The following is a 23,578-nucleotide window of genomic DNA, read 5'->3' as shown; positions in this document are numbered from 1 at the left end:
CTCGCTCAGATGCTCTTTCCTGCAGAGCACGTGAAGCGACTGGCATCGCTTCTCACAGTGCTATGATTTATCGCGAAATTTACATGTTTTGGGAATGTGAGGGGGGTAGTAGTTGCAAACCCTGATTACTGTTTCTCGTTTCAGTTTTTCCTATGTATTTATTTAAGCTCGTTTATTTCTTCCTCCAAAGTTCTTTCTTTATTTCTTAATCTATTCCTTGCTTCCTTTCCAAAGCGTTCGTGGAGTTAATACAGAATCCACGTATTGTTATACGCATATTAATTGCTGATGGTAATAGATTTACATATTTCCTTATCTTGCATTATATTTTTTGGCAAAATTTTCAATGTTCATAAAAATCAGTCTACCTTTCTATTTTCCAGTCGTGGGAATCGTACGTGGTTATTTTATTTCTTAAATAAGCCATAAGGAGATCACATTCAATATTCCTGTCCTATAAGTAAGTTCCATTTGTACTGTTGTATACATATTGTAAAATATCAGATACCTTTGTAAATAAATTTCCTAGGGCTGAATTCTATAGTAATCATTTGACAGTTGAAGTGTGAACATCAGTCGAAATAAACCAAATCGTGCAAACTAATCTTTAATTAGAATTTAAAGTGAAAAATTTACAGTAACAGGAAAGTAATTTGTAGGCTTGTCCTGTGCTTGATACCTTGATTTCATTTTACAGAAGAAGGAAACGGAGTTACAAATTAAAATGTGGGAGGGAGCTACACACCAGTTCGGGCAAACACAAGATTTTCATACGAGTCTTTCATGTAAGGAAACAAATATAACTGGTGACGAATGCTGAAATACGAAAATAAGGTCGTAAAAATTCCTTTTGATGTCACACGATTATACTGGGATTCAGACAAATGTTCATGTAGCATGTCATCCTATTGCAATATCGCGTGTGCAGAAACCATTAACATTATTTTAAGCTGTCCATTACATTTGTGGCAAGGGGAACAATCCCTGTGGGCTAAGGAACTCGACTGGGCCCTTTGTGGAGATCGTCCACCAATTCCATCCTCGCCACATTCTCTTGCCATCACACTATTCATAATTTGTTCGTGGGTAGATTATGTTCATTTCGTGTGTTGTGTTTAAAATACAATACAAAACAGTGCATATTGCTAGATTTGCAATAATGGATTTTCATTTGCAGTAAATAAAGTTCAAAATCAATGACTATGAAATTGCAAGAAAAATGTTTGTAATATACATATAGTCCAAAATGGGTCTCACTCTTTTATTATTTGTGACTAGGATGCATTAGCCTTATTCACCATTTTCACATATTTACCTTTTTCCAGGAAACGTCTCTATTATCAGTCGCCACATGGAATAATTCTTGCATGATTCTTACCCACCGTGTAAATTGTAGTTCAGAATAATCACTCCCTCCGTAATGCTCAAGACAAATGAAACTAGCCCAAAATAAGACAACACAAACCAAACGTTATCTGCATATGAGGAGGGTCACATTTATGTAGAAGCTCATGCGAAGAATGAGAACTTGGCCAATGACGCCTTTACGCAGACAGACGCTTCGGAATCGAGGAATGACATGTTGCATTAAAAATATTTAGAAGTTTCATGATTGCATTTTAAGGTCAGGAAGAGAACCCGGGCAGGAATTGTTACCACTTTTAAGATATTTAATGTTACTAGTGAAACTCGCGGGTATATGGCGTATTATTTTAAAACAGTATTTAACTGGGGACCGGTAGAGTATCTGTAGTTTTCCATTTTTACCTCTAAATAAATTAATAAACTTCCACTCCTGCCAATAATAACCACCAAGAACTACACACTGAAGCATTGTGGTTCGTGACAGTTGTTAAAAGATGTAGGACGCAGTAATTTTATGGTCAGAAATGCAAACCACAAGTTACTTTGGCAATTCTTATAACAGCCTAATTCACGCATAACAGGCACACAGTCATAAATATTCCACTCTTAATATCGTAATATTTACGTCAGAATGAGGCTTTAAAATGAAGATGTATCTTGCCTTTGTTTATATTAAAATTAATATTTGTCTGCCTCAAAATAAAGAAAATTAGCTTAAAATGCTTGACTTCATTTTAGAAACAGGACTTCAAAATTGGTTATATTTAGAAAGGATTGTTTTTTTAAAATTAGAAAAGTATTTAGTTCGAATATTTTAAGGGAAGAACTCAGTTGGAGACCTAAGCGTAGATAAGAGAATAATTTTAAAATTGATCTTAAAGACATGAAACAGAGTGTGGATTGGATTCGTCTGGCTGAGTACAGAGACAAGTGACGGGCTGTTGTGAACACGGTGTTCCATAAAAGGCACGACATTTCTTGATCAGCTGGGTGTCTGTTAGCTTCACTAGAAGAACTCTGCTGCACGGAGTTTGTTAATTAGTTAGTGGTTTCTTAAATACGTCGCTAGCCCACTGCGATACAGAAGACCAACGGTAATCAACATAAAACTTTATTATGTGGGAATATTGCTTCCATGCATTTGTTATAATAAAACTATTATCATCATATTAATTTGTAACACTAGTTAAGATCTCATGATGCAGTTCTAATTTCGCATGCATAAAACAAGAAGTAACCAAATATACCTTATCCGTGATTGTCACTGTCTGCGTGTCTATCACAGCGGTATGACACAGCTAATGTCCGGTGGAAGACTCAAACAATTACATCTGCTAACGTAATGAGTTCAAGCTTACGACATCAGTTCTTAAAATAGTCCAATACGAGATCTTAATATAAATACTACAAGGAGACATCGCACCTTGGCAGATCGAAGGTATGGTTAAACACGTGACGAGAACGTGAGCTAAAATGAAAGAAAGTAAAACCCAGTTTCATTCGCCCTTTCGCGAAGTTAATGAAATTAATCTTTGCATGTTTGCAGTACGTGATGTCCAAAACAGATCTGGGTAACATTTTAGATTGGATATCTACATTAATGATAGCCGTGGAGAAATTTTTGATTTGTTCAGTGTGCTGACAGTCATGAGTAACGAATGTAGTGAAGTCCATCAACCGCTCCCTCCTGAAACGGACCTGAGTACAAGTTTTTGTAGTTTAATTGTAAACGCTCATGAAATTTAAGTTGGTGGATTTCTATTTAATTTTTAAACGGAATTCCTTCCTTTGAAATCTGAGTGTCAGGCCGAATCCGGTCGCATCCTGATTCACTTGAGCTAAATGCGGAAATACCAAGTGGAAATATTTACAGTACTCCAAAGGAGTCCGGCCTAAAATCGATGCACTACTGTACAGACTGATTCCTTTTACTTAATCAGTGTTTGGAATCTATTTTTGTCAAAGACCTTACAGAACTGTAAATACAAGCACAGGTCTGACCTACTTTCTTCCCTGAAGTACTCAATAAGTAAGAACCGTTCTGAAGGACTGTAACCTTAAGCACAAGTAGTCATGAATAATGCGCGAAAGACTGGCTGCAATACGCCTCCTTCCCAGTAGTAAAATTTTACTGCAACTACTAAAATCTTAAGCGTAATATCAAAGCAGCCATACACTGGTGAAGTGATCCTAGCAGACTTGTGTTTCAATGGATTATCGTCATCATTAGTTGGATTCAGTATTAATCAGACCGATTGTTTTGTGTTCGTACAGAATCTTGAATAAAACATACGATGAGTACATTTAGTAATTATCCGGATCGAATCCATCACGTCTAGACCAGCCCAGACAGTCTTTTATTAAATAAATACTTGAGGCCACTTTACCTGCGGGTAAGACTGCCAGAAATATAAGCTGTACTTCGACTTCTATCTAGTGCCGAAGAATGCGTGGACACTTATCACCCCTCCCTCCTACCACACGCTTTCTTTGCGTTGCACTGGGACAACTTTATCTTTACGTTTAGATGTGTGTTAAATTTAAAACCTAACCAGAATTTTAACTAAATGTAACATGTGCTTTAGAATTTAATTAACTTATTAATTGTGTCCACAGTGTGTATATATGTGTTTTGTATGATTCTCGGAATAAACAGCGACGATTTTACTAAACTGCATTGACCAATTGATATTTATATTAAGGAAGATGACCTGTACTTTATACTTATTTTGGCGAATTTGTCACATATAGGGCATATTTTTACATTTGTATTAGAAGAATAAACAAAAAAAGTACATTTAAATGTTTGACTGACACGTTCCACCTTCATACCAAGGTTACGCGTGGTGCTCAAGGAAAATTTAATCTGACGAAATTAAATATCTTCCAAAGGTTAAAGGTGTACTCGAGTGGAGAGATGTAAGCCTTATGAAAAGATTTGTTATCAAGGATGAAAGTACATGATTAATCTGACTATAATGGCTTACTGACATTTAATTACAATCCAAGAATTGCTGGAAAAGCAATTACACGTTGGGTTTGAAGTAGGGACATATTTCTGTGCTGGCCTTCTGAACAAAAACGTGCTTTTCATCGTTGTCTGACTACTAAAATTTGAACCACTTATTGTCCATTTCTACCTTAGTTTTACTCAGGTGCCTGCTGGTAAAATACTTGCCTAACTGGAAGCATCAAGCACCAGAATAGTCATTGTATATCCTGACTGGAAAGAAATTTCGCCTGGAATGGCAGATGGGAAAAGATTTCCCATGGAAGGGATAATGGAAAATCTCGATCAGCTTAGACTGTTCCCGGAAGAGCTAAAGTCGGACAGGATGCTATCAAATTGCTGAGCTAAGTGCTCTGATCGTGTTAAAGTCTTATGAACAGTGCAACTGCCAAATAATTAAAACACAGAAACACTTTCAATGAAAAGGACCGTAATTAATTAAATACAACCGCCAACATTCATGAAGGTCAGACCTTAACGCAATTTCTCATCTTATTGGTGTTTTCTATTGTTATTCCTACAAATTCTTTCTTATTCGCATATAAATTGTTTAAAAATACATTTGCAATAGACAGAAATCATTGCATTTTCACATATTTGTTGTCTGTTTTAATTGTTTGTTATTTTAACAGCATAGATTATATAGAATTAGAAGATCTATATGCACGGAGGAAGATGTATTAGAATAGGCCATAAAGAAATTTGGAAGGCACTTGCGTGGTTGATGTATCTGGCTTAAGACAGAAATCACTGGGGGGCCCCTGTGGAAACAGCAACGAACCTTTAGGTCTCATAAGAGGCGGGGAATGTTTTGACTGGCTGAGCGACTATTAGGTTTCCACTAAAGAATCTGCTCCATGGATTGAATTAGTTAGATGTTACATAACGTGGAATGAGATGAGTTGTTCGCATCAACTTGTAACCAGTCTCATGGAACATGGTTCTTTAATGCTTGCATAGCTGGTCAATAAGATACTGTGATTTATGGAACCCGAAGGTTCATTACCGTGTTCACAAGAGCCCGCCAAGGATAGACCCCTCCCTGAGCCGGGTGAATCCAGTGCACACTGTCGCGCCTTATTTCTTAAAGATTGTAATACTATTCTCCTTCAAAACCTATTCATCTCCAAAGTGGTCTCATACGGTTTCCTAATTAAAATTCTGTATGTATGTCTCATGTTACTCATGCGTGGTACATTATCATCCCATCTGAAGCTTTTTGACTTATAAGTGTGTTTATATATTTTTGCAATATATTGCACGTTATTCTGTCCTTTAACAGCCGATACGGGAAGTTGTAAAGAGACAGATTCCATATCAAGGATTAATAACTGCAGTGTTTCATTCATGAAAGACTCAAAGAGACAATGCAGGTTTTGAAATCTCTGTAAAGGCAGAAACTTGGGTTGTTTCTGCAAAGAACGTTTTACCTTATATAAACAATACGCTTCTCTTGCCTAAGGAAAGAATGGAAGTTAACGTTTAGGTGTTAACGAATACGATATTTCTATATAAAACCCAGAAATACAACGTGCTTTCTGTTTGTTTTATGCCTGTGAAATGAGTAAGTAGTACATTTTGTTAACTGATATGAATCTCATCGTAGAGCTACTGAAATTTCGTAGTCAGCCTTACGTAAGCTTGAGTAGAGTACACGCGGTACGCCAGAGTCGGAGAAGTTGCCGCACTCATACGGCGAACCCAATGATAGATGAATTTCATCCCAAAAGAGTAGGGAATATCCCAAAACCCGTTTTTTTATCTGTGAAATATTTGTCTAAGAGTGAGTTACTTTTGGTAGACTTACATGAAAACTACTGTGATTATGTGGTTTCATGGCAATATGGAATTGCTTTACTATTTTTATTGTAGTCGGACGTCGTGTACAGTTTTGTAATAGGTACTTAGTTTGGTCTCAATATTGTTGCGTGTGAAATTACATTTACATGTGAAAAAATACACAGCTGATTAATACAAATATTCTGTACACAAATCATATTTGTTACATAGTTTAAAATAAAGTCGAAGGATAAACCATTCAACATTTGAATACATCTGTCAACGTCTATTGAAGAATAGAACAGGTGTTTATGGGTCTGAGGCTCCTTTAAATAAACATGCCGCCAAATGTGCGTTCCCCACGCAAAAGCTTCTCCAGCTTTACGGCACAATAAAGCCGTCGTAATGTTACAAATATTACCATTGAGGTAGGTCACTGTGCAGTTCGTGGCGATATAACCTGTCATGCTGCAGTTAGACTCGTCACGAAATAACCTGGTCCCGTCAGCAGAAAACTAATCTTTTTTTAAACTCAATGTGAACATCATTCCACTGGAACCCCAGAACCCTTTTAAGTTTGTGTTATGAACACTGTAATATGTAAACCACAAAGTTTTGGGAGATGTTTATAGAGAAATCGTTTATAATATATCAGGAAAATACAACATTATGTCACGGACCACCATATGGAAAACGTTTCAGTACACAGTGAAAGTGGTAAACATTACTGTGAGATCGAACTTACCGACATCAGTAAGGTATGTGGGGTTCTTGGAGTACTCAGCTGTTTTCCAGAAGTCGGGGCCGAATTCCACCGATTCAGTCACTATTGTTAGTTTCCCACCTGCATAATAAAATAACGCATGTATGAAATTCATCGGGACTTGCAATATTCTTATACAGTCTATATGTAATCGCTTTGTGCCTTAATGCGATTACGTACTATTTAAAAGTAACGGAGTGTTCGTGATATTGATTTGTGTATGTACACACCTATTAAACAAAATATTGTACAAAAATACATAAAATACACAGTCTGATCACAGAACTTCCTCTCGGTGTAAATATTTACGTCGTTTAGTTAATTACATATCATTGTTTATCATTGCAGCTTTTCTAGTTTAAATAAATTCACGTATTATCAGACGAAGACACATAGGGTCACAGGAGACGAATTTATTGTAAGGAGAGCGTTGAGCGAGTTTTATTGTACAAGTATCAATTTAAAATCCTGCGTAACTTCTCCGCTTTCAGAGAGAACAGTGAAGACTTCTTTCTCAGCAGTCAGATCTCAGATGTCACCATCAATCTCGATGGTGCCAAGTTTAAGACACAAGAAATTCTCTCTGATTCCGTCCGACTAGTCAACGTCACGCCATTCAAGGCACAAAGCTTACTTTAACAAAGTACACACCTTGAAGTCCGGGATTATACCAGTTACATGTCACCGACGTTTTCATTTCTCTCAACAGTGTTTAAAGTACGAGCAATAATAGAGACGTAATATTAAAGCAAAATTCGATTCCTTCAAGTCTTTTGTTTTATGTGTCTGTACAGTACGGAATGTAGCCAAGTGATTAAGACTCCTCATTCCGGGCTCAAACATCGATCCGGAGACCGGCTGGTTTCTCTTGGATTTCCTCAGTCCCTCCAAGATAATATCGGGATAGCACATTAAATTTGGCTACGACACCTTCCTTTCATATCCTTTACAATTTATTAATTATTATCCGGCGTTATGTACTCTGAGCAACTGACAGCTTAGTTAAATAAGCCACACATTAATACAGTATAAACATCATGACTATAGAAGAAAAATGATTGATTGAATAAAAATTTACTTGGATATTATCCATCGTCTAGTAAATATAAAACGTAAAACGACGTTTCGGAGTTCGTGTTATTTTTTCTTCGGCCTGTATTGGAGGACGATATTAAAATCGACCGTAAAGAATCAGAGTGTGAAAATAGCGACTTGTGTACCGCTGTTTTATGTTGTAATTAAATATAGTGGAAATGTTCAAACGAAATTAACACACGCGTGCTTGTTTAAACAGAGAGAACGAAAATAAACCTCGAGTTTTTGGCTTGGAAAGGGTAAAAGTAGGCGGTAATGATTTTCTCCACCCATGTGACGGTCCCCGAAAAGATCATATCCTTTTAAGCTGCCCTTAGCAGACGTTGAGTTTGACTACTTGCTTGATCTGCATCGTCCTTCTTATCTCACATCCGTTACGTACGTAGGAGTGTCGACAGAATATAAAATAACAAAATATTAACTATCAACTTTTGTAACAAAAACTCCGGTCACGAAGCTGTGGCTTAGTAGTTATTCTGGGAATCGGCAACAAACTTCTTAGGCTTCTCGGAAGAGCAATAACTTATATCATGGAAGTAAAGGAATGAGGACAACTTCAACCACATCATAGCAGCCATTAATTGTATGTCCGAAACCGTTGCAGGAGACAACAGATACATGAAGGGAGTGAGGAAATTTTCAACACAACAAAAGAGCTCGCAACCTCAGTCTGTTTATATTGATCCACGTTTTTAAATCAGTGTAAGCAGACATAAACTTATTGAAAGTTCTCAGAACTTTTATTCCACTTGAGTAATGTAACAAGTTTTTCTCTTTGTTACAGGAAAATAGATGATTATCTACGATAATGAAATGAAAATTATCTCTTAGACAATGAAATCTTAAAACAAGAGTGGGACAGATTCAATTTATACGCAAGAGTGGAAAAGTGTGCTAAGCCCATTCCAATTTGGATTACATATATTTCCAAAGTGTACATTACTTGATTTTTTGTATGTCTCGTTGCTTTTCGGTGTCATATATTTCTGATGTCAGTTTTAAAACTGGATAGTAACAGGTATTTAGTATGATTTGAGGTCTTCACGACAGTTAGTTCGAAGATGGCTGCCTTCTGGGTTGTAGCACTGTGTAGTCTGGTAGAAGTTTATCAACATTTCCGAGGTTCTTGCTGCCTTCATTCCACGCACACATTATTCTCATCGCCCTGATTTTGGAGGCAGCAAGGACCTCTGAAAATTTGATAAACTTCTACCTGACACATGTGTCACACATTTGTGTTTGCTGTGAATTACAGTACCACGTGTGTTATTGTGCCGGTTTAATTTGCGTGTTAAATCAAAACAAGTACAGTTGGTTTGGCTGCTGTACTTTCCTTCTCTAACACACGCAAATGCTGATGTGGCAATTTATAAATTACTTATGTGAAGAATATAACCAATGGGAAACTTCACAACCGAGAAATATTTTTCTCCCCCACCCCTTTAAATGTCTCTCATAACTCTCCCTCCATTTGCTCTTTCTCTGTCTGTTCTTAGGCTACCATGAGTATGTTCCTCGTTTCATCTAGCACTTCAAGTGTGCTACCGTGTTTCGGGTGGAACCTTATTAGCCGCGGAGTGCCCGGGGGACAGCGATGATGATGTACTTGCTCGTTAACTGTGCCCATGTTTCACGTGTTAACGATATGACGTTTCCCGAGGGCAAAGACTACGGCTTAGACGAGATGAGGAACGTCTGTTAGAAGACGAAACTCTGTTCTTTAATGACGTTCTTATAGCACACAGAAACATGAATGGTATTCAGAACTGCAAGTAGAAACTATGTTAATATTTGTAAAATGAATGCAGACGACAGCTTCCGCACAAATTTCATATGCTATGAAGGCAGTAATTTGCAGTAAGGAATTGCATAAATTTATACATTTAAGATAAACCTATGAGTTACAACCGTTCTTTATTTAGCTTGTTCAACATTTTATTAATCACTGTTAGATATTTTCTTTTATGTGGTTTAAGGTAAGAAACTTTCTTGTAAATTATAAGTTAATCTTAGCCTTAAACACAATTTTATGGGTTACGAAACCGTTCTATATAATATTTAAAAGTTCAGTCCGTACAGCAAAGAAACACAGTACATTACAATTACAAGGATCAATTTATTAATGCTGTTTAAGGAAATAATTGCTGTTTACAGTGAGAATCATATGAAACACACAAATACAGAACGCAGAATTACATATTGTTCAAGCAGCTGGTACATATATTTACCACTCGGCTTCGAAGGGCTAATTCAAGTACCAGCTAGGCCTCTTATTTCGACGGTAAAATGTCATATTAAAGATGATTGTCTTCTAAAATGTTGTGCTGTTTAGTCTTGTTGAAATCTGCCGACGTTTCAGAGGTGCTCACTGTCTACATAATCAGGGAGGTGGAACATGAAGACGAACGATTTATTGGAAACCATCTACAACACCACGCTGTATCACGACTTAGAAGATCATATACTATACTAGAAGTACGTTATAAGCCATTCAGTAGGCAGTTTTACTCTGACATGAACGAAATTCATGTGTGAATTGTTGTGCGTAGTTGATCACGAAATGCAGGATAAAAAAAGTTTGCATGATACAAGCATACTAACACTAGATCCATGCAACAAATCCAGCTACAAGGGAAGATGAAAAAGACTGTAGATGGGTGAATTGCATGTGTTAGTTATGTGCACTTCATGGTCTTTTTTTTTGTAATTGCTACCCGTGTAGCAAAACTGGAAGCAGCTACGACATCACGGCGGTAACAGTGACGTAATTAACTATTCCATTATGCAAACCTCGTGGGATTCAGCAAACTATATCACACCGAGACCAGGGGAGGCAAGTGAGAACTACGGAAATTGAGCTTTATCAGGCTGAAACTTGCATGCACCTGATGGGTTAATTAGAAGCGTAGGCTCGGAATTACCTTTTACCAGAAAAGATTTACAATTAGTTTTTAGGATCGTGCTTTTCCTTTTCATAATCCTATAACCATCAAACAAGGAACTTGTTTCTGATAAATTACTGGGGGCATGATGGGGAACCCCATAATACCCTGCATGTTCCCTGCCTTGCTTCACGGTATTTTCGTAGTCCTGTAAGCGCTCTAATCTGTTAATTTGTTGTTAGAATCCTACTACTAATACGTACATATATGGGGTCCGCAGTGGCCGCGCGGTCTGAGGCGTGGGCCTTGTACCGCTTGGTCGCTGGGACCGTGGGTTCGAATCCCACTCAAGCCATGGATGTTTGTCTGCGTTTTTCTGTGTTGTGCTGTCCTGCGTACAGGTAGAGGCCTTGCGACGGGCCGATCCCTCGTCCAAGGAGTCTTACCGAATGTCTATAGATCAAGGCAACGAAAGGTTGGGACCCGCAGTGCTCAGGCACTTGAAGAACGGGTCGTTCCAAGTATCCAGTAATACATATATATAAACTTCAGCTTCTCTTTACCGTTATATTAATTGGGAATTATGTCACGAAATTCAATAACACCCGAAAGAAAATTATGTAATATCTTCAACAATTTCAGTCTTCTAATTACTATGAATTGGGATAAAAGTTTTAACACGGCAGTCTTAATGCTGTATTTGCATTTTAGACAGTGGTTCGTAACTATGTCAGGAAAACTCAGCGTCAGTGTTGGAGTGAAGGCGCAATGCGTCGCGCTGTCGACGAGGTGATTTAAGGACATATGGGGTACAGAAAGGCATCTGTCACATTCAGGGTACCTCAAACTACTCTAGAAAGGAAAGTTAAGTGTGCGAAGAAGAATCCAAACAAGGAAATAAAAGTTTCCTTAGGAGCAAAGCAGACAGTGTTTTCTACTTCTGAGGAAGAGGAGCTAGTAACATATTTGAAAGTTATGGAGGGAAGATTATTTGGACTAACAACGAAAGAACCGTCTGGCAATCACCCACCCGCCGCAAACCCGCGGCAGTAAAGTTGCTGCAGTGATGTTTGCTAGTCCGACACAACTTAGATTACAGAAAGATCGTCAGTATGGTTAATAGTCCGAGAGGAATGCGTAAAAATTATGTTTATAGCCTTTTGAAGCACATCTAAATAAAAATTGCAAAAATCAACTGGTTAGTGCTGTTAAAAAAAATCGCTACTTATTCTAGAAATCATACGAAACCCATAAATAATCTTCATAAGCAAAATTGAGAATTATTTCATGTTAAAGATGGTGGCACATATAGTTACCATTGTACTTTAAACGGTTAAGCAGCATATGGCATTTTGTCAAGCTCGAGATGTGAGACGGTAAAGCTCCGATATCTTCGAGTGTTACTAGGTTCGAATTAAGACTTTCTCTTTGAGGTCTTCGTAGTTTTATTCAGTCTCCTCACACGCGCTTCAGAAAAAATAGAATGTTGTGTTGCAGTAGTTAGCATTTTTCCCGTTCGGTAGACTGAATTTGAAACTGTGCACGATCTGCTATCCTTACGGATGTTACGTGATCGCCCTAAAGCCCCCGGACAAGTCTGGGAATAATATGTGAAATAGGCCACGACAATTTCCCTTCACACCTTCTCCGTTCATATTTTACAGCTATGTTTTCGTCTCGATGTTTCGTGCACAGTTGAGTAAACGTTAAATTTAGCAAGCTACAACGACATTCAAACTGCTGGGTAAATATTGCAAATTGATATTGAATGCTTTTGATGTAGCATTTAGTATTATAAAGTATTAATATCATTTTTAGCATTCTGTGTCTGTATCGACAATATATCTTTAACTATGACATACAGATAACAATTTTGTCTGTGACATTACAAACGCGTTCTGTAAATTAATTTCAATATGCTTCCGCAGTTGCTCTCTGTTTATACAAACTAACTCACATTACCCGATAGTTACGTTTATGGCCATTGTAGCTTGCAACCTGTCATTTAATAATTCATCTACTATTGGCTTTGAGGTAAATGAAACCTGTTCACTTAAATGCACACTCCCAGAGAATGGCCTTTCCTAAACTAGAATAGTGCATTTGATAAAATTAAAAATTCTGATCTAAGCTCTCCAACGGACACGGTCCTTGGCCAGTCTCGTCCTCACAATATATCTATATATGATCTATCTTGGTCTTCCAGTTAGGCGTTTTTCAAGAGATTGTTCAACCAAAGTCGTATATGCATCTTTCCAATCTTAGTCACATGCCCAACACGTCAGAATCTCTCAGATTTCACTGTTCCAATAGATAATAACTGAAAATGTTAACAGTCATAAAAAATATTTTAAGCTAGTTAAAAACAAAAGTACAAATGTCATACAGTAGAATTTATGAGAGCAAAATGTGAAACTTAATTTAATTTATAGTCTTTTCGGTTTTGTTTTGCTATTTTCTTCGAAATTGTTCTGAAAACATTACCAGGTATCGCGGGTAGTTAAAGAGTTACACACAAATGCTTTGTCACCCTAACTGAGGGCACGTGTGAAACTGCCACTCAACCTGCCGGCTGATCCATAACCGGCTATATGGTATATGTGGTTTGCTCCAAACTGCATCGTATCTTCCTTGACTAGCTTGGCATAAAGCATTCCAAGCACACCAATGCTAACTATATTTCCACTCATAAGCACCTGTGCAGCATATTAAACCCTTCTTAATACACTACCCTACATCTCTAAAATGTTTGACTTATTTTTTTATGTAATATACGCACAGAATGTACGCTGTGGTTAATTTAAGATTTCCGAAACAACTGACCTGTAAAGGTGAGACTTGATGCCGGCGAGCGCTTTGTCTCCTGCTCCCGACGAGTTAGACCACCCAACTAACACCCAGAAGCAGTGGCACTACCATTCTGTCCCGTTGCTGCTACCCGTCTCCTTTAGTTTTTACCGCCATCGCGTGTGCTGTGCGGGTCACATCGATAACGTTCGCGCAGGCGTAACTTAACCCGTCTTCTTGATTTGGCATAGTCGAGTTCCATTGTTGAATGCTACAATCAATACATGACGTGTAACCGTTATCACAATTTGCAACGGAGAATTGACAATTCGTAGACGACAATAGGATGATTGCGTGTTTTGTCTAATTTTCCATTGTTTAGACCATGAATGTGTGCCGTAAAATCTGCATACATTTCTGCACAAGAATTACGAAGTTTGAAATAGGCAGTACTGCAAGTAAAGTAAAGTTTGTCCCACTATACGCCATGTAGGCGTTTGGGGTGAGTGGAGGTATAGCTCCTCTCTTTCTTGACGTCGGCACTAGATCGGGGTGAGTGGTCAGCATCACGCCCCGGCCGGCTTTACCCCCGGGAAAGGACCCGGGTACCCATTGTAGAGGAGGCTGGGTGGGCCCCAGAGCCGGTCTGGACGCAGAGGCTAGAGGAAAAATCCTTTGCCCCCGTCGGGGATCGAACCCAACCCCGGTCGTCCAGCCCGTAGCTAGTCACTATACTGACTGAGCTATCCCGGCCCATAGGCAGTACTGCACGCTTTTAAATTAATACCATTGCTAATGAAAATGCTTCTCCATCCTTCCAAGCTGAAATCTGCCCGATTTAGCTCGGCATTAATAAATAACCGAGCAGCCATGCTTTCGAATGAGGACAAACCCAAATCATGCTTCCAGGGATTAACAAACATGGGAAACCGTTAGGTATTGAATAATTTATTTACCGTTCGACTGTGTTAAGTTCAGATTAATGCACGTTTGTACAAAAGTAATTCAGCAAGAGTTATGACCAAATATTTCTGGATAAACGCTGGATGGTTTACTTAATTTTCGAAAGGTCAGAGTTCGATTTCAGTGGCTCGGATCCGTCTGTCCTTCCTGCAGGCTTCTCTCAGCTTCCCCAGGCAAACGTTAAGATAGTGTCTTAATATAGGACACAGCTACACCCGTCCGAAACTATCCATTATTTATCTTCTTCATTGTTTTTGACATGTTCCAGGCTCAGATTTGTCATTCACTGTTTATAACAATTAAGAGAAGCGTTGGCATAACCGGTTGGAAGACAGTCCGGAGATGTGTTTAGTGACATAAAGTAACCACCAAATTTCATCAAAATCGATTAAGCCATTCTCTAATTATGAAATGCGTGCTGACGAATGCAGTTAAGAGGTGAAGTTAGGTTGGTTGCGTTTAGTGATGCTAATGCGCAAAGGATATGTGTAATAGCGGCATGTTCCAATCTCATGAACTTCATCAACCATCACACTGGCATTATCAATTGCGTGAAATTTGAAATCGAGTGTTTAGAACAATCTCCAGTGGCATGACATCCATGCAAAATTTCATGAAAATTCGTCGTCTTTTGACATCAACATCATCCCACTTCACGAATGTAAGTAGCCGTAGTGTTGGTATTAATAATTCCAGGAAATCAAGAAGTATGATTTTCTATCAGCCTGTTATGGCATAATCTCCGTACCAAATTTAATGAAAATCGATTTTGTCTTTCACGAGTTGTTATAGGGCAGCCTTATGGCTACGGATAGATGGCAGCACAACCTTGTAGGCAGAAAGATTCGACAGACAGACAGGGACCATAAAGTATTTCTTTCTTGTGCTGAAGCTTGAAGAAGAATTTACAAAACTGTTACATGTGTGCAAACTATTTGTTCATCCTCAAAATACAAGTTCCGTCTTCTTTATTTATTTCATATGTTACGAAAGCAGTTGGTGGCATTGCGTCCAAGTGTTGGTAGTACCGTGTGGTGCATTTACTTCAACATGGCGGTTGTTATATATACGAGCTATGAATCAGCTGATAGCAGTGTTGATCATTTTTTTCTGAGAGTTTAACTTCTGTGGTTCAAACGTAAGACAGAATCTGCTTTACAGAAACTGAAAAATGTGTGGGTTGTCATGTTCAAGTTTAATTTCCAAATGGAGGTTATGGATAAGACCTGCTGTGATGACAATTTATGCTTTAATAATTGTAGTCCTTTTGCCAATACTAGTAGTAAATGCTGTAGACAATGGGTTCAAGAAAAGTGATCAAAGTTCGTTAATTGGAGGCGTTTTTGTTATGATGGCGTTACCTATATCATTTTGGGAAATAACACAGCATATGGTTCACTACACAAAGCCTTCTCTTCAGAAACATATTATTAGGTAAGACATTGTGAAATATTTCGGAAGATAACTTTTGCCACACTCCAGCTTGTTAGAACACACAGTTATTTGTCAGCTACAGGATTGTTTGCCCGTTTTTAGTTTGTAATGGGAGTAGTTTATGACATTGAACAGCTTATGTTATCTTCGAAGGAATGCAGTTTTTGTATGGGTGTGGCATAGCCGTTTGAAGCATGATTTCTTGAAAGTGACTTTCAGCACCATAGTCTTTCGTTTCATTTTGTTCACCTTGAACATATACATCAGTGAGGATGTGTGCTGGAGTAATGACAGTCTCTTTAATTTTTCTTTTTTGCGTGATAAGTGGAAGTTGTTTATGTTGAAATACTGTTCAAATGGCTGCTTTTCAAGAAGTAATCATCAGAAATCTGCTTGTATTTATCATCTTTCCCACCTAAGCTACATGCCTAGCCGATTGTATATTCCTATTTTTCATTACCCTAACAATACTGTTTGAACTGTATATATCACAGAGTTTGTTCTTATGTAACATTCTGAATTGTCCACTTCATTCCTCGTATGTAAAAATGTTTGACTCAGAACTGTTTTAACATGCTTTCAATTTGTATCCTTCCTGGAAAGCATGCCACCATATTTCACAGCCATACAAAACAACTTTGTTTATTTATTAGTTAGTGTTTTTGGTAATGGTATTGTAATTCTGTTTGAAGTGAATAGTAAAAAGCATTTTCTGAATGTATAATTTTCGTGATGTTATTATGAATCAAATGTCTGACTGTTATTATTGTTCTCAGATTTTCCAGTGTTAAACTGTTTTCATACTATTTATTACTTTATGACTTTCAGATTTTAGTCTCCTGATATAGCAGGACTAACACATTGGAACTCTAAAAGAAAAATAATCATGTCCATAACTGTTTTCTGGGTAAGGTTTTCAGTCAAGTAGTGGTTCAGCACTGGTCCACAGCATATACAGGAACACATATTTTGGCCACATTCTGCCATGCTGGGTCAATAATATCCGTTCAGACCAAGTCAAGACATAAATTTTAGGACAAGTGAAGGAATTGCATCGCTTGTAGCATACTTTGAAAAAAGGTTATGCTTTATAAAATTCGTGCTGTAATTTGTTTCAGAATATTGTGGATGGTTCCCATTTATGCTGTAAATGCTGTAAGTACAGCATTTACTTTATACTAGTATCACAGCCCTTATTTACTAGTACTATGATACATTTGCTGTTGTGTTCTGCAGTAATTATGTAATTTTTGATTTTTTAATACAATCAGATATCTAAGACTTCATTTTCTGTCAGAACTTTATAGCAGGATCTTTCATACTTACACAGTATTTAGTTTTTTAGTTCTTGTGTAAATGTAGGTCTGAAAATACCATTATAGTAAATTGCAGAATATTCCTTTGAACCTAACATAACAAAAAGAGAGAAAAAGAAAAGCAAGCAAACCCTGCATACAAAAGAGCACTATGGGATGAAGAACATCTTGGAACATGGTATGATGAGGGTACCCAAGTCACATCCTGCATTTTGTGTAGAATCCTGACTGGTCATTGACTTTTTAAAAATATTTAAGTATTGACATTATAGGTTTTGTCCAGGTACAGGGTTATTTTAGATTTTAAGTTCATCCATGAGGGGAGTGTGTGATTTGGTCCATTTTATATTTCTGTGACAGTGGCTGGGACTAGTTTTTCCAGAACAGTCTATTTACGTAGACAGTCTGAGAGAATGCTATGAAGCGTATGTCATTTACAACTTCATGGTTTACCTACTGAATTACCTGAATTCAGAATTAACACTCGAAGCAAATCTGGAGATGAAACCGCAAGTTAATCATCTTTTCCCTTTCTGTTGTCTCACTCCATGGGAGATGGGACATGAGTTTATTCACATGTGCAAACATGGTATTCTACAATACACTGTTGTTCGTCCATTTACAACATTCATCTCCTTGTAAGTGACCATTGTTGGAATTAGTATTGCTTATGTTTTTATTTGTGTTATTATTAGTTTTTATTTTTTTTTATAATTATAGCCTAGTAATTATATTGCAAGAAACTGTATTTAAACAATAGAACTGTCATGTATCACTTACAGAGTATTACAAATTATAGTTATGTGTGCAGTTGAAAGATTTGTAACAGAGCAGGAATGATAAGGTTTATTTAAGGAAAAGATTACTTATAGTATTTAGTAATTTTTATTATGCGTGTGATTTTTCTGTCTTTCCAACTCTTATTAATGTTGCATATCTTTGTGTAGTGTCTGTGAATTGGCACGTGTGTATGGTGAGGGAGAGTTCAAGGGAAATGTAGCATTCCCTTATATGATTGCCATCAACAACTTTTCTCAGTTTATTGCCATGTATTGCCTGGTGCTCTTCTATCAGGCAAACAGAGATGAACTGAAGCCTATGCAGCCAATAGGAAAATTCCTCTGCATCAAATCAGTTGTATTCTTTTCCTTTTTGTGAGTATAATTATTTATTTGTATAGTATAATTAAGATTTAGCTGTATTATTACATAGTATAGTCAGTTACTATATTCAAGTGATGAACTGTTGGATAAGTTGAACCAAGTATATGGGGATTTGTTTATGTTTGTGTTAATGCTGTTACATTTAATGTTATAACTTATACTTCGGTTTATTTTATGAACTTTCAGCCAGGGAGTCCTGATCAACATTCTAGTGTTCACGGGTGTGATATCCTCTGTGTTTGACACAAGTGATGGTGATACCATAAAGAGCATCTCAAATGAGTTGCAAGATTTCTTGATTTGTATTGAGATGTTCCTAGCAGCTGTTGCTCACCACTACAGCTTTTCATATAAACCGTATGTTAATGTGGCAGCAGGACAGCAGTCTTGCTGTGCAGCATTCCTTGCAATGTGGGATGTTTCGGATGTGCAGCGTGATATCAAAGAGCACCTAGGTGTAGTTGGAAGTTCTCTCAGCAGACACATCCGTGGGCGGGGTACGTATCGTTATGCCGGAGGCAGCGCAACTGAATGTTCTCGTCTTTTGGTTCCTGAACCTGTGCCTGCTCCAGAGGATTTTTATAACAGCGCACCAGCACGTCTGATTAATGACAGACAGCTCAGTTACTATGACAGTATGACTCCAAGTGAGACAGCTGCAGAGGCTGCAAGCTATCATAGTGTCTTTTGTGGTGAAGGAGCATCAAAGCAAGATTCATTTGGTGATTGTGGGAAGGAAGATGACCCATTGATTGATTTTAGCCCAGACAGTGAACAATCAAAGCATAATTCTCATCCAAATGTAACATAGGATTTTACTCTTGAACTGCTTGTGGGATTAGAATAAGTTATGCAGCATGATTAATTGCAAACAGTTGATTCAACATGGTGACCAGAAATGAATTTATATGTTTAGAATATGTTGAAAGTGAACCATCTTTGGATACATTGCCTCAGTTTGACTTCATTTAACAGTAATATGGTATTTGTATCAATATGAAACCCAACATCATAGTTTCCTTATGATAGCAGAACAAATTAAGGTAGCACCAATTATTTGTGATTGCAGGAAATTATTACAGAAGGCAGGATATGTCATCAAAAGTACAAATGTGGTATCTTTCTTAAAGACAATTATATTTCAAATATAAAGGAATCTCTTATCTCATTTTCCTGTTTCATATGAGCCAACTGTTTTCATCTATTACTGTATCAGATTACCAGTGTAACTTGGATTTGTTATTGTTTTCCTCCATATATATCTTCAGTATTATGTAAATATGCTTTGTAGGATACCTTATTGTATTCTAGGATTTTTAGGTTGTAAAAGGTAGGACTTCCCTGCTTTTCATTTGTTTGTCCATGCATTTTGTTGATGAGAGTCTCTAAACTTTTTTCTTACTGCTATGCTAAAAATGGTTTAACTATAAGAGTTTATATGTAATTAAACTTGAGCTTTCATATCCCATGAATTAGTTTAATATTTCATAGGTTCTGAATATTATGACTTTGAGCATTATGCCTACATGGAGGGGGGATAAATAAAAAACGTATTAATGAGATAATCACAATTTTATGAGGAAGAAGATTTCAGATTTTTATTTTGTTACCTATAGAGGTGATGTGTACAGTACTGATGCTTTTCACATTGTACGTTTTTGATAGTAAGTCTCATTGAGTAATGCATCTTACAGGATGAACTTTTCTTTTTGTTCCTTAAAGGCCTCTATGAATGATACGTGTTTATGCTATTATGAAGAACGATTGCTTTGTGCGAATTTGATAATTCACAGTTGGTTCATTTGCAGTGATTTTGGACGTCATGTTTCTGTGGTATGAAACATGGCTTTTTGGACTTGCAAATTGGAAATCCTAATGAATTTTAAAACTTTCATCGAGCTTCTTCATTCCCTCTCATTTATGTCATGTCACAGTTAAAATACCTTTATATTTAAATAATTTAAGAAAGTAATTTTGTTCCTGACAGTATTTATTCCATGGCCCATTATTTTTGTACTACTTTGCCTGTCCATAACAGTTATCTCACATTGAAAGTGCTTTCTTCAGCACATCCTTCAAAGCTTTACATCAGAAATTGTTAGGCTACAGCCCACTAAATAAAAATTGGTAGGAATTTCTTGATGACTTTGTCATCAGAAAAGCACACAATAACTTTTTCTCTTTGACAGGTTTTTTTGTTTAATATGAGATATTAATAGAGGCAAAACAGTCTCAGAATTTTAGTCATTTACTGGTAAAGACAAGTTTATCTATGGAAGGGATAGGTGCCCTTACTTGAGGGAAAATTATGTGCTTGGTATAATGAGGCTTGATATGATGTACTAAAGAAGTAAAGTTCTTTAGACTTAAGAGATATTTTTAAGTCCTCCCTCAGACACTGGTGTCATCTAATGTCTAAAATGAGTTCATATGCAGTCACATGAAGAAATTAATTCAGCTGATTCTGGTAAGGGAATTTTAGAGCTTCAAGCACATAACAAATTTAAATTTCTGTGCCTGATTGCTGTTCCACTGAAATGAATGTAAATGCACACAATTTTCAGTGTAATGTGGTGCCTTACTGAAATACATGAAAGGGTTTCATCACTGTTTTCCTCAAGTAGATCATAGGTGACATCTTCAGGCCTACAGTTTAATTTAAAATTTGCAGTAAGTATCTCAGTCCTTTGCATAAAATGTAATGAATGTATGTTTAAAACAAGGCTTACCAAATTACATAATATGTTACATGTAGGAAAATAGTACACATGGAACAAATGGCTGTGATGAGTTCACAGACCATTTGTTTATCATATTGTAAGGAATGTGAAAAACTAAGTTTATAGAATCAAAGTCGTGATTATCAGTCTTTGTGAAACTGGCCATTTCCATGTTGTGACTCGAGTTTCCATACTTGGGGAAACTCGGGTGGCAGGACAGTCATTGTTCCCCTTGTTTACTCTTCTTTGGTACTTGAAATTACTTCACTTATGCCTGCATGGTTACTATTTTAGAAACAATAACAACTACATTGCATTGGAAAAGCACGAAACTAACCATTCACTTCTCTCTAGTGCAAAGTAGGTTATCTGTCTCAGGCTCACATTTTCCTTAGTGATACAGTGCTCTGACATACCTCTTGAGTATAAATGTTTAGACAAACTGGCAGTGTAGTTTCTTTTAAATTCATTATAAACAACCTTTTTGTTAGCTATGCCAGAAAAGAAACCAGCTAGGAGTGAAATGTGTATTTCCCCAGTACACTTCAGTGAAAGTTGGTAGAGTTTGCAGAAGGGACCTGATGTTGAAAATGGATTTTGAAGAATGGTGAAAGCCAGGTTCTCATACTCACGAAGTTTTTAACTTTGTCAGGATGAGGTTTAAGATTGGTGATCACTGGATCTAGTCATTTGGAATGGGAGAGCAGTATGTCATATTCAGTATCTGTGGTCTTGACTTTACAAGGTAAAAATACACACGATTTCTATTGTGTTGTTCTTTTTGATACATATCTTACAATACTACCAAAAACTTTTGACACTCTTTCCCTTTACTGTACTGTTTTGTGTGGGTGCAAACTTTTACCAAGAAAATTATCTCTTTTGGGCATGTAATTAGTTTTGAAAATGTATTCCATCTTCAGGATTGAATGTCTGTGCAGATGAAGTTGTGCATCTAAAACTAAGATGAATTCTTTTCTTTGTCTTTTAGTATTTTTAAAATGGTGCAAAATATAATACCAAATGAATATCATTTACAAGCTATTCTGTTAATTTTTTGATAACTAGCATAGTATGACCTATCACAACTGATAGGAATGAACATTAGTGTGTTGAACAATACAATTTCCTGCAGAATTTTCTTTGCAGTTAGCTAAATTACAGAATATATAAAATATCTGTGTAAACTAAATTAAATGTGAAGACATCTTTATGGCACCTGAAACCAAATGCAGACTCCAACAGACCCCACCATAGCCTCATCTGACTTCTTGCTACCAGAGTCACCACTGTCAGAACTTAATTTCATTTCATTCCACATCGCACAAACAGTACACTTGTACAGTCAAGATCAAGACTGTGAGATATCAGCTGTTATAGTAGGAGTAGATTGCATTAAATCTGTATGTTGTAAATATGCATGAGTGTACAGAAACTGCATTAAGAGTGAATGGTAATCTCGTATCACCTGTCGTATTGAATCACTAGTCACAATATTTAAAACCTGCAGAACTAGTCATTAATTTAGATAAGAAGGTATTAGATACTTTCAATAGTGAACAATTTTCTCTGATAAAATATGCTGATTGATCCACTGATCACTTTAGAAACCTTTGATTTAGATGATAATGTACACACAATATTTTGTGGTTCATTATAAATATTTTTGGAATTTTTTTAGGTGGTAAGTTTTCCTTCTGCTGTTAATGTTTCATTTACTGTGGATTTTTAATAAGACCTATATTGACATTCCCCAGCTTGATGGAAGTATCTTTAATCCATGTTACCCCAGGAACATGATTAAACTGGTCTCGGGCATAATACATAATTTTTCAGCAAGTTATAGGAGTATCTTGTTTATTATAAATACATGCTATATATAATTCAGTAAGATCTTGCAGCTCTAGCATAGGTTGTAAGATACTGTACCATTATTTATTTGCATACCAAGAAGGAAGTAATACTGTGATAAATATGTTACTAATTTTCTCCCTTGTAAAATTGGGTTTGTGGCCTTGTCTGAACTTTTCCATCAAAATAAGTATTTTTAAAGCAATATTTTTATGATGTAATATTTTAAATGTATATATAGTATGGAAACTATTGCAGGATGTGGTATAATGTAAATGGTAGTGGATGTACTTGCATCTCTTGAATATACAAATAAAAATTTGTACAAGATGTGACAAATTCCATGGAAGACAGTCATCCTTGAAAAACTGATAGTCATTCAGGTGGCCAACTTCTGTGCCTCTTATGTAACCTGATAATTCATCTCTGTGTTTACAGGAGACCTCTACT

At 36.8% G+C, this 23,578-nt stretch overlaps 2 protein-coding genes across 6 annotated transcripts in view; one reads left to right on the top strand and one right to left on the bottom strand.

Annotated features, from left to right (window-relative positions):
• Window positions 1-13,827, bottom strand: part of LOC110840089 (uncharacterized) — a 28,992-nt gene extending 15,165 nt beyond the window's left edge. The window contains exons 1-2 of one of the 2 annotated variants that reach the window (XM_022084874.2): window positions 13,718-13,827; window positions 6,900-6,998 (exon numbers count right to left, since the gene is read on the bottom strand). In XM_022084874.2, the coding sequence (XP_021940566.1) occupies window positions 6,900-6,905 (6 nt within the window). In that variant the 5' untranslated portion in view covers window positions 6,906-6,998; window positions 13,718-13,827. Of the gene's footprint in view, window positions 1-2,612; window positions 2,696-6,899; window positions 6,999-13,717 lie in introns of those variants that run through there. The other variant, XM_022084875.2, reaches the window with a different exon arrangement.
• A 1,674-nt stretch (window positions 13,828-15,501) lies between these two features.
• Window positions 15,502-23,467, top strand: LOC110840102 (transmembrane protein 184C). Of its 4 annotated transcripts, XM_022084905.2 has the most exons (5): window positions 15,502-16,078; window positions 17,197-17,233; window positions 17,755-18,032; window positions 18,342-18,548; window positions 18,744-23,467. In XM_022084905.2, exons 1-5 carry the CDS (start codon window positions 15,816-15,818, stop codon window positions 19,366-19,368), a joined length of 1,410 nt encoding a protein of 469 aa, XP_021940597.1. In that variant the 5' UTR covers window positions 15,502-15,815; the 3' UTR covers window positions 19,369-23,467. The 4 variants fall into 4 exon arrangements, with proteins under 4 accessions (XP_021940597.1, XP_087210069.1, XP_087210068.1 ...); XM_087353942.1 differs by lacking the exon at window positions 17,197-17,233 and having other exon boundaries at window positions 15,974-16,078; XM_087353944.1 differs by lacking the exon at window positions 17,755-18,032 and having other exon boundaries at window positions 15,981-16,078.
• Window positions 23,468-23,578: the final 111 nt, after the last annotated feature.

Source organism: Zootermopsis nevadensis, unplaced genomic scaffold (genome assembly GCF_977971745.1).
Source record: "Zootermopsis nevadensis isolate Lab colony 2312 unplaced genomic scaffold, Znev_1.0 Znev_ptg000022l, whole genome shotgun sequence".
In the NCBI taxonomy this organism is placed as follows: Eukaryota; Metazoa; Arthropoda; class Insecta; order Blattodea; family Termopsidae; genus Zootermopsis; species Zootermopsis nevadensis.
This window is presented reverse-complemented; position numbering and strand designations above follow the sequence as displayed.

What these genes read in the sequence shown, in the direction of transcription:
- LOC110840102 (XM_022084905.2), top strand. Translation starts at nt 15,816, where the DNA reads ATGTGTGGGTTGTCATGTTCAAGTTTAATTTCCAAATGGAGGTTATGG. An exon ending in CTTCAGAAACATATTATTAG is followed by an intron (nt 16,079 to 17,196) that starts GTAAGACATTGT and finishes AATTTGTTTCAG; the next exon opens with AATATTGTGGATGGTTCCCA. An exon ending in GTTGTATTCTTTTCCTTTTT is followed by an intron (nt 18,549 to 18,743) that starts GTGAGTATAATT and finishes ATGAACTTTCAG; the next exon opens with CCAGGGAGTCCTGATCAACA.